General features: G+C 40.9%; 1 protein-coding gene across 1 annotated transcript in view; it reads left to right on the top strand.

The window, feature by feature from the left end:
• Positions 1-12,490, top strand: part of LOC308686335 (neoverrucotoxin subunit beta-like) — a 40,654-nt gene that overhangs the window by 7,985 nt on the left and 20,179 nt on the right. The window contains exons 2-5 of the mRNA XM_081394735.1: positions 6,563-6,675; positions 6,785-6,881; positions 9,184-9,276; positions 10,094-11,824. Of these exons, the coding sequence (XP_081250861.1) occupies positions 6,586-6,675; positions 6,785-6,881; positions 9,184-9,276; positions 10,094-11,824 (2,011 nt within the window). The 5' untranslated portion in view covers positions 6,563-6,585. The remainder of the gene's footprint in view (positions 1-6,562; positions 6,676-6,784; positions 6,882-9,183; positions 9,277-10,093; positions 11,825-12,490) is intronic.

Here is a 12,490-nt window from a genome sequence, read left to right as displayed (position 1 = left end):
TGACAATTCATAACAACAGAGCATAAACTAATGAGAACACGGGACAGTTATGACAATCCATAACAACAGGGGGTAAACCAATGAGAACGCAGGACAGTGATGACGATACATAACAACACAGCCTAAACCAATGAGAACGCGGGACAGTTTTGACGATCCATAACAACAGAGCCTAAACCAATGAGAACGCGGGACAGTTTTGACGATCCATAACAACACAGCCTAAACCAATGAGAATGCGGGACAGTGATGACGATTCATAACAACAGAGCCTAAACCAATGAGAACGCAGGACAGTGATGACGATTCATAACAACACAGCCTAAACCAATGAGAACGCAGGACAGTGATGACGATTCATAACAACAGAGCCTAAACCAATGAGAACACGGGACAGTTATGACAATCCATAACAACAGGGGGTAAACCAATGAGAACGCAGGACAGTGATGACGATACATAACAACACAGCCTAAACCAATGAGAACACAGGACAGTGATGACAATTCATAACAACAGAGCATAAACTAATGAGAACACGGGACAGTTATGACAATCCATAACAACAGAGCCTAAACCAATGAGAACGCAGGACAGTGATGACGATACATAACAACACAGCCTAAACCAATGAGAACGCGGGACAGTTTTGACGATCCATAACAACAGAGCCTAAACCAATGAGAACGCGGGACAGTTTTGACGATCCATAACAACACAGCCTAAACCAATGAGAATGCGGGACAGTGATGACGATTCATAACAACAGAGCCTAAACCAATGAGAACGCAGGACAGTGATGACGATTCATAACAACACAGCCTAAACCAATGAGAACGCAGGACAGTGATGACGATTCATAACAACAGAGCCTAAACCAATGAGAACGCAGGACAGTGATGACGATTCATAACAACAGAGCCTAAACCAATGAGAACGCAGGACAGTGATGACGATTCATAACAACACAGCCTAAACCAATGAGAACGCGGGACAGTGATGACGATTCATAACAACAGAGCCTAAACCAATGAGAACGCAGGACAGTGATGACGATTCATAACAACAGAGCCTAAACCAATGAGAACGCGGGACAGTGATGACGATTCATAACAACACAGCCTAAACCAATGAGAACGCAGGACAGTGATGACGATTCATAACAACATAGCCTAAACCAATGAGAACGCGGGACAGTGATGACGATTCATAACAACACAGCCTAAACCAATGAGAACGCAGGACAGTGATGACGATTCATAACAACAGAGCCTAAACCAATGAGAACGCGGGACAGTGATGACGATTCATAACAACATAGCCTAAACCAATGAGAACGCGGGACAGTGATGACGATTCATAACAACACAGCCTAAACCAATGAGAACGCAGGACAGTGATGACGATTCATAACAACAGAGCCTAAACCAATGAGAACGCGGGACAGTGATGACGATTCATAACAACACAGCCTAAACCAATGAGAACGCGGGACAGTGATGACGATTCATAACAACACAGCCTAAACCAATGAGAACGCAGGACAGTGATGACGATTCATAACAACACAGCCTAAACCAATGAGAACGTGGGACAGCGATGGCGATACATAACAACAGAGCTTAAACCAATTAGAACGCAGGACAGTTTTGACAAAACATAACAACAGAGCCTAAACCAATGAGAACGCAGGACAGTGATGACAATCCATAACAACAGAGCGTAAACCAATGAGAATGCAGGACAGTGATGACGATACATAACAACAGAGCGTAAACCAATGAGAACGCAGGACAGTGATGACGATACATAACAACAGAGCGTAAACCAATGAGAATGCAGGACAGTGATGACGATACATAACAACACAGCCTAAACCAATGAGAATGCAGGACAGTGATGACGATACATAACAACAGATCGTAAACCAATGAGAACGCAGGACAGTGATGACGATACATAACAACAGAGCGTAAACCAATGAGAATGCAGGACAGTGATGACGATACATAACAACACAGCCTAAACCAATGAGAACGCAGGACAGTGATGACGATACATAACAACAGAGCGTAAACCAATGAGAATGCAGGACAGTGATGACGATACATAACAACAGAGCGTAAACCAATGAGAATGCAGGACAGTGATGACGATACATAACAACAGAGCGTAAACCAATGAGAATGCAGGACAGTGATGACAATACATAACAACAGAGCGTAAACCAATGAGAACGCGGGACAGTGATGACGATACATAACAACAGAGCCTAAACCAATGAGAACGCGGGACAGTGATGACGATACATAACAACAGAGCTTAAACCAATGAGAATGCAGGACAGTGATGACGATTCATAACAACACAGCCTAAACCAATGAGAACGCAGGACAGTGATGACGATTCATAACAACAGAGCCTAAACCAATGAGAACGCGGGACAGTGATGACGATTCATAACAACAGAGCCTAAACCAATGAGAACGCGGGACAGTGATGACGATTCATAACAACACAGCCTAAACCAATGAGAACGCAGGACAGTGATGACGATTCATAACAACACAGCCTAAACCAATGAGAACGCGGGACAGTGATGACGATTCATAACAACATAGCCTAAACCAATGAGAACGCAGGACAGTGATGACAATCCATAACAACAGAGCGTAAACCAATGAGAATGCAGGACAGTGATGACGATACATAACAACAGAGCGTAAACCAATGAGAACGCAGGACAGTGATGACGATACATAACAACAGAGCGTAAACCAATGAGAATGCAGGACAGTGATGACGATACATAACAACAGAGCGTAAACCAATGAGAATGCAGGACAGTGATGACGATACATAACAACAGAGCGTAAACCAATGAGAATGCAGGACAGTGATGACGATACATAACAACAGAGCGTAAACCAATGAGAATGCAGGACAGTGATGACGATACATAACAACAGAGCGTAAACCAATGAGAACGCAGGACAGTGATGACGATACATAACAACAGAGCGTAAACCAATGAGAACGCAGGACAGTGATGGCAATCCATAACAACAGAGCGTAAACCAATGAGAATGCAGGACAGTGATGGCGATACATAACAACAGAGCGTAAACCAAACCCCGGCGAACAAATGGCTTTGGGGGATGTAACACCGCCAGTCTGCGACTTTCTAAATTCCCCATGGATTTCAGGACTCGGCGGTGGCGTCGCAACTGTTTTTGAAAACTCTTTTAAATGCAGAATGCTATCTATGGACATGTATTCCAGTTTTGAGGCCAAGTTGTAAAAAATTGACATCTTGGATCCTGTTTTCTGTGTACTCGTCTACAGACCTCACAAATTTAACAAGGATTTTATTCAACAATTTTCGGACTTCCTCTCTGGACTGGTGACTCGTGGTGACAGACTCCTCACTCTTGGGAATTTTATTATCCATGTATGCTGTCCATCAAAACTGCTGGTAAATTAATTTAGCTCACTCACTGAGTCACTAACCCTTGTACAGCACATCACTGATCCTACTCACAACAAGGGTCATACATTAGATCTGGTATTATTGTATGGTCTTTCTGTGTTCAATTTAGAGATTTTATATACTGGCATTTCTGACCATTATTCAATCATATTTGAGTCTGTGTCAACCTGCCCTCGCCCTACATACACTCAGCCTTTATGTAAAGCCGGTCTATTCACTCGTCTACTGCCAATCTTTCTTCAGAATTATATTTAATGCATTTTTCAGATGGGTTAGGGTGAGGGTTAGGGTTAAGGTTAGGTGTCTCGTGTGCTCAGCCCGTTATGCCTCTTTATGGAGTTTCTTGTGTCGACTTCATGATCGTGTTTCATAAGCCCGTTCCCGGAGTGGAATGCACGTCTGTTAGATTCAGTTTATAACTTTATTTAGAGCTGGTGGTAATTGGTGATGGGTTTTTCACATGTTATTTAGTTTAGGATTAGTTAGGGTAGCAGTCAGAGGACCCGGAAGACTCACGGAGAACATTGTCTTTTGTTTTCGAAAGGGAGGTAGGCAAGTATTATTCCTCCGGTAGATATGTGGGTGCAGGGTAATCTTTTTGTTTGTTTTGTTACTTTCTTTTACCACCATGCTCTGCTTATGACAAATTATTCATTATTTAAATCATTTATAAATAAATATTTTATGCACCGTCACTGAATCTCTGTGGTCTTTATAAGTTATGATGTTCCATTTTAATTCATTTGATGGGCTCGTAACAGTCACCAATGAAAATTAAAAACAGCTTTATTTCAAAAACAGGTTGTGTAACATGAACATTGTTTAACAAATTAATAAAAGAGACAGGGTGTAGCTACATCACAGGTGGCTTGAAAGACATGGGTAATATGGTTTATCCATTTTGCAACACGAACTGGAGGTAGGCAACAGTAATTTGTGGCTAGTTTGATATCTACAGAACTTAAAGATCTCCCTCTTTTCGTTTTCTTTCTTGCTACATTAAAGATGAAATGGTGACACTTCTGTTTTCGCGCAGGCACAGTGAGGGAAAACACACTGAGTTTAGGGCAATCGGTTCGTAGCTCTGCTTCAGCTGTGCGATTTAGTCACGAGGAGCAACCAAAATGTCTGACATGCCAGAAATTCATCCGACCATCCGATTGCCGGTCAGGAGAGTTTTATCGCCTCTCGTATCCCCCCAAACACTGTGCGATTAACTACGCATGACAAAGCTGAAAATCGGCCCGACCCGAAAAAGAGTCGCACGAGTCAGATTTCGGCTCAAAATCGGACGAAAATTGCACAGTGTATGCAGTGACTGTGCCTTTTTGGTGAAGGGTCTGCAATTATGGAATAGTCTTCCTTTCCATGTGAGGTCATCTTCATCGCTAGCCATTTTTAAGTCTTCTTTAAAAACATATCTGTTTTCTTTGGCTTTGAATAGATCATGAAATGGGTTTTTGAAGCTGATATAATGTATGATGTTGTATTTAAAAAGAAAAAAGTTTATTCTTGCTTGATCTGTAAAGCACTTTGGGTCAACTTCGGTTGTATGCTATAAAAAATAAAGGTTGACTTGACTTGATCAGAGAAGGTTAGGAGAGGTTAGGAGGAGTCAGCAGGACTCATCAGTGGCATCTGGTCCCTGTAAAAAAACAACAACAACTGTGAACATGCTGAAATCAGGAGCAAATAGGGCTGCACAGTTTAGGGGGGAAATCTGGTTACATTCTGGTTAAAATTGCGATTTGACATTCACATTGGCCCTCATTTATCAATCTTGCGTAGAAACGGGCGTATATATTGGCGTAAGATTATGCTTACACTCCTCTCATCGCCTGATTTATGAAGCTGTGCGTACCTTTGAAATTCTGGTGTACGCAATACCTGCCCTTGATAAATGCCGCGGCTGAAATCGATCGTTATTAGAATAACACGCCCCTATATATTCAAGTCTCCGCTCCCCCCACGCCCTCATTTTACGCCATGGACACACGGAAGACGGCAAATTAAAGAGAAACTTCTTTGAGAAAGAGAAAGCGAAACCAGGGAAGTGGAAAGAAACAAAATTGATTTCTAGATTTTTATTATTAATGACGCTTATTGTTATTTAGAAGAAGAATGTCGTTATTATTATTTGTATTATTATTATTATTATTTAAAAGAAGAAGAATGGCATTTTTATTGTTTTGTCAGTCTGAATTATTTTTTTGGTCATTGAAAGCCTTTCATTACTAAACCCAATCCGTGCACACCTGCCGGGCCTAACCCTGGCCTAACCATCGTTTCAAAGAATAGTACAACGGCGAGCGCGTCGAGTATAAACGCCTCGTCCGTTTGGGGAGGTGCGCGCGCAGTCTGCGGAGACTCGCGCTGAGGAGCCAGGCGAAAGTATAAACAAAACGTCAGGTAAAGCGCACAGGCTCGCAACTTAAGGAATACATATGCCTACAATTCAAATGCTTTGGTAAAGTCACACAAATTAAACATTGAAGTCCATGTTGCACAAAAATAAACACTTAATTTTATAATTACTATGTTGCTGTTTTTTTACAGTGGGTCATAATATATTATATCTTTTAGTTTGTCAGTGCGTTTTGTGGTGTTAGGAATTGTTTTTCTGCGCATTCCCGCACTCAAAACGTGCGTACACCACCTCCTGAGCAGGTGTAGGATTTGAGCGTGCCGTACGCCAAAGTCCATATTGATAAATCTCAAAGTCACCGTGGTTTTGGGTGTACGCCCGGTGTACGCTGGAAATTTGGTGTACGCACTTTTGATAAATGAGGGCCATTGTGCCTACTTGTAGGGTTGCACTATTTCATTATTATAAAATTACAGTATTTAAAAATAAATATAATATAGTAATTAAAATAATAATAATAATTTTACCTTTATTTTATAAGAAAAATGCAGGCAGCCTATAACTATAAATAATTAGAAAGGAACACTTAAGAAACAACAAACAAAGAATGAGAACAAAGTGTGACAGGGGAAACTAAGCAGAATATGACCATGACTAAACAAGACAAGGTCGTGACAGGCATCTCCTTCACATTGACATTCAAACAGGTCTCCTGGTTGACGATTCCAAGATGGCGGCACTTTTGACGTACCTGAAGCAGCCGAGCTGCATCTACTGTACATATCTATGGTTGGCGACCCTAGCTGTGGTGAATGCACAGGTAAGTGTGCAAGTGTAACCAGATGTATTTCATGAGATTAAGGATAAAAAACCTTTGTGGAAGTTTTTTTTTTTAACTTTTTTTTTTTTAACTATTCCTTCAAAAATAGGAAGTGTTACAACCCAAACCTGATGAACTTCAGATTTTAAATAAAGACAACAGAGGACTTCATTTCTTAGCAGACGAAGGAAATAAAAAACATCCAGGTAAGATTGAAATGTTGTTACAAAATGTGAATGTGCTATTTCACTGGACAGATTCAATATCATTTGAAGGAAAAATTGTCTCAGGTTACGAATATAACCTGGTTCCCTAAGAGGGGTTGGAAATGACATTTCCATAGTGTCAACACCATGACAGCATCTAGTTCCCCTTTCAGGGAACCAAGTTACATGCGTAACCGGAAACGTTCCCTTTCGGAACTCAACTCTGTCATGGCATTGACACTATGGGAATGTCATTACCAATGCTGCCACACTGAGGAAGATTGTCTGCTCAACAAGGCTGTGTAATACTGGCACAGACAACTGTTGAATGCAGACATGACTTGGTAAACCCTGAAGGACCTGTGACCCTGGGGTTGAGCCCATGACTGTAAATCCTGCGTAATGTGTGCGGAGAGGGCCAGCCGGCTGCAGCACAAACCTTATGTCAGGGCCCACCCCTAGATAGAGCTATAGAAGATGCTACACTCCTTGTGGATTTCCAGAGGCAAAGCCATTACGAGAGCCTCATAGGACAGAGCGATAGCATCTATAATCCAATGGGAAAGGCACTGCTTGGTGACTGTGTTACTAAAGCAGACCAGAAAACAAGACAGGGGTAGCTGCAGGTCAGAGCAATGGGCGTGCAGAAAGGAGGTGTGTTTTGGAGGTGTGAATTGCTACAACAGAAACTAACCCTGCCGCACACCTTGGTCGACAGCTTTCGCGACCAATAATAGAGACCCTTCTACGCGCACCTACCATTCGGCATGCCCCAAACTTTCATAATGCTCATAACTCCAACCTGCAGATATCCACACTTGCAAAAGATTAGGAGAATGTACGCCACTGGCCCGACATAAATCCTAAGAGCCTGGATTGGTTATAGTAGATGCAGCCTCTCTGTTGCTATGGCGATTCATGCGGCGAAGGGAAGTACGACCTTGTTACAGGAGCTGGTTACAGGAGGTGTGCAAAATAGCTCTGATCATACCTGGGGCAAAGTCTACAGACAGGGCCTGCAGATCTCCTACTCTTTTGTCAATGCAAATAGTAGAGCCACCTTAAAAGTGAGAAGCCCCTCTGAGGCTGACTCTAAGGGCTCAAATGGAGCCTCTAATAAAAACATTTTTAAAAAAAACTTTCCAGGACCACAGAAAGATCCTACAAAGGAACTCTGCAATTTTAGGTCATACAATTTTCTTGTGGTGGGAGCTCTGGAAGTCAAAAGTGTCTCAAAATCCTCAGTTGAGAGATCAGAATCTATGAGCTGTTACCTTTCAGGGACAAGACCCAAAGTTTCCAAATCTTCAGCCAGAAAGTAAATTGCTGTCTGGAAGAGCAGTTTGGTTTCTGCCAAAAGCAGGAACTGCTGTGCTTGCCTGAATAGGAGGTGCAAGCACAGCTCGCTCTGGTGATTGATGTAAGACACTCTATTGTAAGTTGCTTTGGATAAAAGCGTCTTTTAAATGTGTACATGCAAATAAAGCATTTTATATGATATAATTATAGTTAAAGTTTAAAGTTTAAATCTGTATTTCCAAAGACCATTTTCTTTGCCATGCCATGTGCTTGCTATGGCTTCAGTGCTTGCTTGACCCCATATTACTGCTTGCATCTTTATTTTAAAATGGATTTCTTCAGTATTAACTCTTTCCCCACCATTGACGGAAATTTCCGGCATTTCGTGTTTTCACTGTTTTACAGTAGGGGGCACTATTATGCATCTTCTGAAAGAATACCGAATCTCCTGATCAAAACACAGGTGAAAAAGAAGCAGAAACATTCATTCATCAACATTAAATAGCGCATTAATCAAACTGCCTAATGTTACTGAATGAAAAGTCAACCCAGGACAAGCTATAGGACTGTGCAAGCTTTGAGGGTGTTGACTCAATCTACTCTATCCATCTATGTTTTGATCATCGTTCTGAATTAGATCTAGATGTAGTCTTTGACAAAAACTTTTTTTTGCTTTTTCAGCTTTTTGCTCAAATTGTTTCTTTTTTTAACTTAAAAAGGAAATGCATAGAGATAGAATAAAACCTTTTTGTTTTTTTAAAGCAGAGGGTGTGCTCTTTATTTTGAAATGTTGCATGTTTGAGATATTCACACAACAAAATATTCTGGGATCATGAAAATTTTGTGAAAATGATCAAAAATGCTGGCAGTGGCTAGCAACTTTTTTTTAAAATGCTGGCGGGTAAACAGTTAAACAGTATTCGTTACCATCAGATATAATTTTGTTAATATATGATAAATATTCTAAGTATAAATAATACCTTTTATTTGTTATTTACTGCAGCCCTGGCATCACAGACCATTGAAGTGGCAGCTCTAGGAAGACCTCTGTTTCCTGGTATGCTGTATGACTGCCGCAAGGATACCTTCATTCCAGGTGCTTTACAAACATAAAATATATAAATAAATAAAAGTTTATTTTCCCCTCTTCATCAAATATTGCATCACTAATTACCAGTCCTTGTTTAACAACACTATAAAACCTGCATATTTCTTCAACAGTAAATCACTTCCTCATACATCTATCTATAAATTACAGCAACGTCTGTCTGTCTGTCTGTCTGTCTGTCTGTGTGTGTGTGTGTGACCCTGTGTGTGTGTGTGTTATTCGTATATCTCTCGAACCGTTAGTCCGATGGATTTCAAACAGGTGTCTTGCTACAGGCACGAGTAAGTGCAGTGCCAAGTTTGACGTTGTTTGAATTAGAAATGCAAAAGATATTGTTAATATATATCGGTAAAAGAAGCACACACTTCACACTGAGTGAGCACAGCTCCCTGAATCGACGCACTTATTCATTTGTGGATGTTAACTGAATCTGTAAGTCAGCTATGCTGTTTACTTCTGAATATTATATTTCATTCTGCTGCGCTTAATGTTATCGCTACTGTGTAATAGTAGCCTATGCTATTCACCAGCTAAACATATCCTATTCAATGCGTTCACTGTCTCTTTCACAGACATCATTTGTAGTTGCCTATGCACAAACTGTTTCCTCAAGCATAGCGTTTTCTCGGAGTTCACTGTGTGCTTTCTATCATGCACAAATAAAAATGTCACTGAACTTTTGCTGTGTAATTGTAACAATGAGCACTCAAACACACCAAACCAACAATTACTAAAAACACACACAAAAACTGATTTTGCATGGCCATTTTGCACTAGTAACTCTAAAAGTAATTTCTCATTTAAGGTGTCACTCTGTGGGATAAGAAATCATTGAGAGAAGATTTGGACAGTCGTCCACAGCCCAGGACAGATTTGAAGTTCAGTAGCTCCGACTCTCTCTCTAGTAAGTCCAGTCTCCTGGATGTGAGTGCTTCCCTGAAGGCCAGCTTCTTGGCAGGGCTGGTGGAGGTGGGAGGATCTGCCAAGTTCCTGCGTGACACCAAATCCTCAAACCAACAGTCCAGAGTTACAATGTATTACAGTGAAACCTCTAGATTCGAACAGCTCAATATAACTCAGCTGGGAGTGGGACACATCACCTACCCTCAGGTCTTTGACCAGAAAACTGCAACTCATGTGATCACAGGTGTACTATACGGAGCTCAGGCCGTCATGGTGTTTGATCGGATATTTTCAGAAGAGGAAGACAAGCAGGAGATTGAGGGAGAACTGAATGTCATGGTCGAGAAGATTCCTCTATTTTCCATTAAGGGACACAGAGCTGTAAATTTGACAGATGCTCAAAAGAAAGTGGCTGAGAAGACTGCCTGCACATTTCATGGTGACGTCCGCCTTGAGCAGAACCCCACCACTTTCATGGAGGCCCTAGAGGTGTACAAGAAGCTCCCCACTATACTGAAGGAGAATCCACAGAATGCAGTTCCAATAAAAGTCTGGCTCTATCCTCTTTCTCTACTGGATACAAAAGCAGCTCAGTTGGAGAGAGAAATTAGCACAAGTCTGGTTTCCAGCACTGAAGATATAATAGAGGTGCTGGGAGAAGTGCAGAGGACATGCAACGACCTCTCCAGAAAAACTCTGGTAAATGTTTTCAAAGACATCAAAGAGAGGCTCCGTTTATTTCAGGGCTCTCTTAGCACTTACAAAACGGTGCTCCTGAAAGAAGTGGCAAAGGTCTTGCCTGCTATACGAGGAGGAGAGAAGGAGCAACATTCATTGGAAGACATCCTGAAGATCCACTACAGCTCCCCCTTTAATGCTAGCATGCTTAACCAGTGGTTAGATCATGCAAAGGCTGAACTTAACCTCTTGAGTTCTCACACCAAGAGGCTGGAGGGAATCAATACTGAAGACTCAAACAGTCTCAACACCATCCTCTTTAATCTTAATATTGATGTTGTGGTGTGCTTGACCTTCACATCTCTGAAGTATGAAGACCCAGATCTCTCAACCCTGAAGAAGTTTGTGGAATCTGATGAGTTTAAAGGGCTAAATGTGGGAATGAAATCACATTCTAGCACTTTAGCATCTGTCAAAAAGTGGTTCAACCATCCTGATGTCATCTCAAAGATGAGAGAGAACTTATCTCTTTTCAGAAGTTTTTCAGAGGCTAATAAAGATGAAAAGAGATATCGATTCATTATTTCTGCCATCTCTGATCCCTCCAGTCCTGGCTCCTCTATCTATCTGTATGAATCAGCGAACCTGACGGACACACAGTTCCAGCCCGTGTCGAAGCCTCCTCCACCAGAAGTGATAAAGGTCCTGGAGCGTGGTGTGATCCTGAAACTGCAGAAGTCCCCAACTGGAGAAACTGTGCAGTTCAGAGTTGAGTACCAGCAGGTGAAAGCAGATTCTGGCACTAAGGAACAGTGGATTATCATAAACACAGCTGATGAAGTCTTTAATCTGACTGGATTGGAGTCTGGAAAGCAGTACTCGATCCGCTACAGGATAGTGGGTAAAGTGGGAGTGAGTGAAGCCAGTGACACTATCGGCCCCATACCATCTTCAGGTAAGTGTTATATGCACCTTTTTTTTTTTTTTTTTTGGATTAATCTTTATCTTTAAAAAAAATATATATTTCGCTTCATTCACAGTCAATGTTTGCATTGACAACCATATTTCCTAACATGTGTGGCTATAATTAAATGTGTAACATGTTGTAAAGTGTTTCCCACTTGACTGTATATATGAACATATTATTTCCTTTGTTCATGTTGTTACAAAAAGACGCAGAGTATATTATGTATTAGATGTCTAATGTAGGCTACTATACTTAATCATATGACATTCACAATAAACAATACAAAGCCTTGAACAAGTGACACGTACATTTATCTGTATAATAACCAATAGGACATTTGAAACCCTCTGGTGCTCCTCATTTGGGAGTCACTCTTATTCTCTTCGCGGTCAAAAGTGACCGGACGCCTGATATTGTTTTATTTAGTCAAATTTGTAAAATGTAAAATTGTATTTTGAGAGGATTTGATGGTAATTATTCATGTTTATGCAATAATTATGGTCCATTTATGCCATTGAAAATAATTTTAAAACAAATTCAAATTGTTTTGCATATTTTTTGCATATTTTTTTACAAATTTTTCAAAGAGATTTTCAGATGTCCACTTGAGTGGACAGCATGCGGTTGGTTTAAACTGAAGATATACTGTATTAA

This window comes from Scardinius erythrophthalmus, assembly GCF_964197995.2.
Source record: "Scardinius erythrophthalmus genome assembly, contig: HAP1_SCAFFOLD_165, whole genome shotgun sequence".
Taxonomy (NCBI): domain Eukaryota; kingdom Metazoa; phylum Chordata; class Actinopteri; order Cypriniformes; family Leuciscidae; genus Scardinius; species Scardinius erythrophthalmus.
The sequence above is the reverse complement of the archived record's forward strand: the minus strand, read 5'-3'. Positions and strand labels throughout refer to the sequence as shown.